Source organism: Lottia gigantea (assembly GCF_000327385.1).
Source record: "Lottia gigantea unplaced genomic scaffold LOTGIsca_1164, whole genome shotgun sequence".
NCBI lineage: Eukaryota > Metazoa > Mollusca > Gastropoda > Lottiidae > Lottia > Lottia gigantea.
This window is the reverse complement of record NW_008707153.1, coordinates 8,182-10,185: the sequence shown is the minus strand read 5'-3', so window position 1 is coordinate 10,185 and position 2,004 is coordinate 8,182. Positions and strand designations below refer to the sequence as shown.

The 2,004-nt window shown below is 38.6% G+C and overlaps 1 protein-coding gene across 1 annotated transcript in view; it reads left to right on the top strand.

The window, feature by feature from the left end:
• Window positions 1-2,004, top strand: part of LOTGIDRAFT_176394 (hypothetical protein) — a gene marked incomplete at both ends in the record, with an annotated part of 14,049 nt that overhangs the window by 4,024 nt on the left and 8,021 nt on the right. The window contains 3 exons of the mRNA XM_009047770.1: window positions 640-727; window positions 1,348-1,463; window positions 1,628-1,766. Coding sequence (XP_009046018.1) covers window positions 640-727; window positions 1,348-1,463; window positions 1,628-1,766 — 343 coding nt within the window. The remainder of the gene's footprint in view (window positions 1-639; window positions 728-1,347; window positions 1,464-1,627; window positions 1,767-2,004) is intronic.

Here is a 2,004-nt window from a genome sequence, read left to right as displayed (position 1 = left end):
CACAGTATAGGTATACTCTGTACAAGTACATATCTAACAACTCGGTGACTAAACTGCACCGGTAGTATTTGGAATAGTTGACATATTTAGAACATATTGTAACCTCTCAGCTTGTGTATATTTGACAGAGTCTAGGTATGGTAGTCATTCTAGAGTTGTTTATTTCACCAGGTACATTTTCTAGGTCTGAATAAGTAAATAGTGTAGGTTATTGTGACATACTGGGTACTGAACAAGTCAGCTGTTGCTGCCAGGACACCTGTCGAAAACGGTCAGCATTCTATCTAGCATCATTATCCTTTAAGGCGATATGAGTTAGATGCAAAAATCGAAAATTTAGATGATTATCAAGATGACTCCATTATGAATATGGAGGAGAAGAGACGGGGACAGTAAAATCGCATCATGTCATCATTCTGTGTGGATCTTTACTTTATATTCGTTTCTATTTTCCAGTATTATCACTTACCACTCACTGCACCTTTAACGACAACAAAACGATATTCCAGTCATTTCAAACTACTTACTGCCTGCATTATAATTCAATTTACGAGTTAATGGCCCTTTTGTTCCGTCGTAGGTCTTAAGTGAAATGAGTCCGTGGGATTAATTAAGTGTTTTACGTTTAATTATTTTCAGGCTGATGAAGATGAAGATGACGATGAAGAAGTAGAAGAAGAAGAGATAGATGTGGCTGCTGTAGAGGCTGGTAAAACCACACTCGTTAGTAAGTAACTTCATTGCTAGGTCCTGTCCGAACACCTGGTAGTACCTTAATGCAGAAATGGCGTATACTGTACGCTGCTAATTATAAAAGTTGCATTTGGTGATTTTTGTAAGGGTTTCGAAGGTATTGGATAAGTGTCACAGTTTGGTAAATCATTTATGCTGAATTAGAAGTAGTGACCAGCTGTTTCTGAGAAGAGCTTCACTGGCCAGCAACTGAACTTCTTATTCCGTTTTCAATATGTATAGCAACTACATTCCTCAGATGGCGCTCACAAAAACCTTGTCCACAAACCAACATTTTGATATTTATCCGTAAACATACATAGGTTTATTGTATGCTATTTTCAAATTAGAAGCATGGTTTCATTCATCCTTATGCTGATCGGAGACTGTCCACATTAAAGATCACTCGAGAGTTGAAAATCGAAAAAGAATAGGCTATAATGCCATGCTATAATGTCCTGGCAAAATTGCTCTCAAAGCTCTCAAACTCATTGCACACTACATGTCGTTGTCTGTCTTCATCAACCAATTAGGTGCAGAGGAGTCGACCATAAAACTCCTTACAATTGTCCACCAGCACACCATTCCACAACTCCAACATCCTATTTATTACAGATCCATGTGAGAAGAAACGATGTCGACGTGGTGAACAGTGTATAGTAGATGAGAAACGGCAGCCATCTTGTGTCTGCTACCAAAACTGTGAAGAGGAGACAGACGAACGATACTGGGTAAATAACCACTTCGATGCAGTTAGAACACAGCACCAAATATACATGTATTATCAGGAGAAGCCTACTAATCCTGATCAAATGTAATCTTCCGAGCAAAGTTCGTCAGCATCCAAACCTTTGTCACCTGATCTTGTAATTATCCCTTTTATCATTTCTTACAGGTCTGCAGCACTAAGAACATCACATATAAAAGTGATTGTCTATTAGACAGAGAACATTGTCTCTGCAGGAGAAAAGATGCCGCATGTAAAAATCTTGCCGAGAAAAAAGTTCATCTGGACTATTATGGTGGATGTAGAGGTGAGTGGAATATTTGTTTGATTCGTTGAGTATTTTTGTGTTTCGTGTGCAGCATAGTTTGGTCACCGACTCTTTCCTATGGATCACTTACTGATGCTTTTAAATTTGACCGAAACATCTGCCTCTTTTGACTCTGATAGATATTTTAACAGTTATCGGAGGCAAGTCTTTCAAAATATCCACCAGAGACTGGAATAGAGGAAGTGATTCGGTTTACTACTAAGTCATCGGGTTGCTC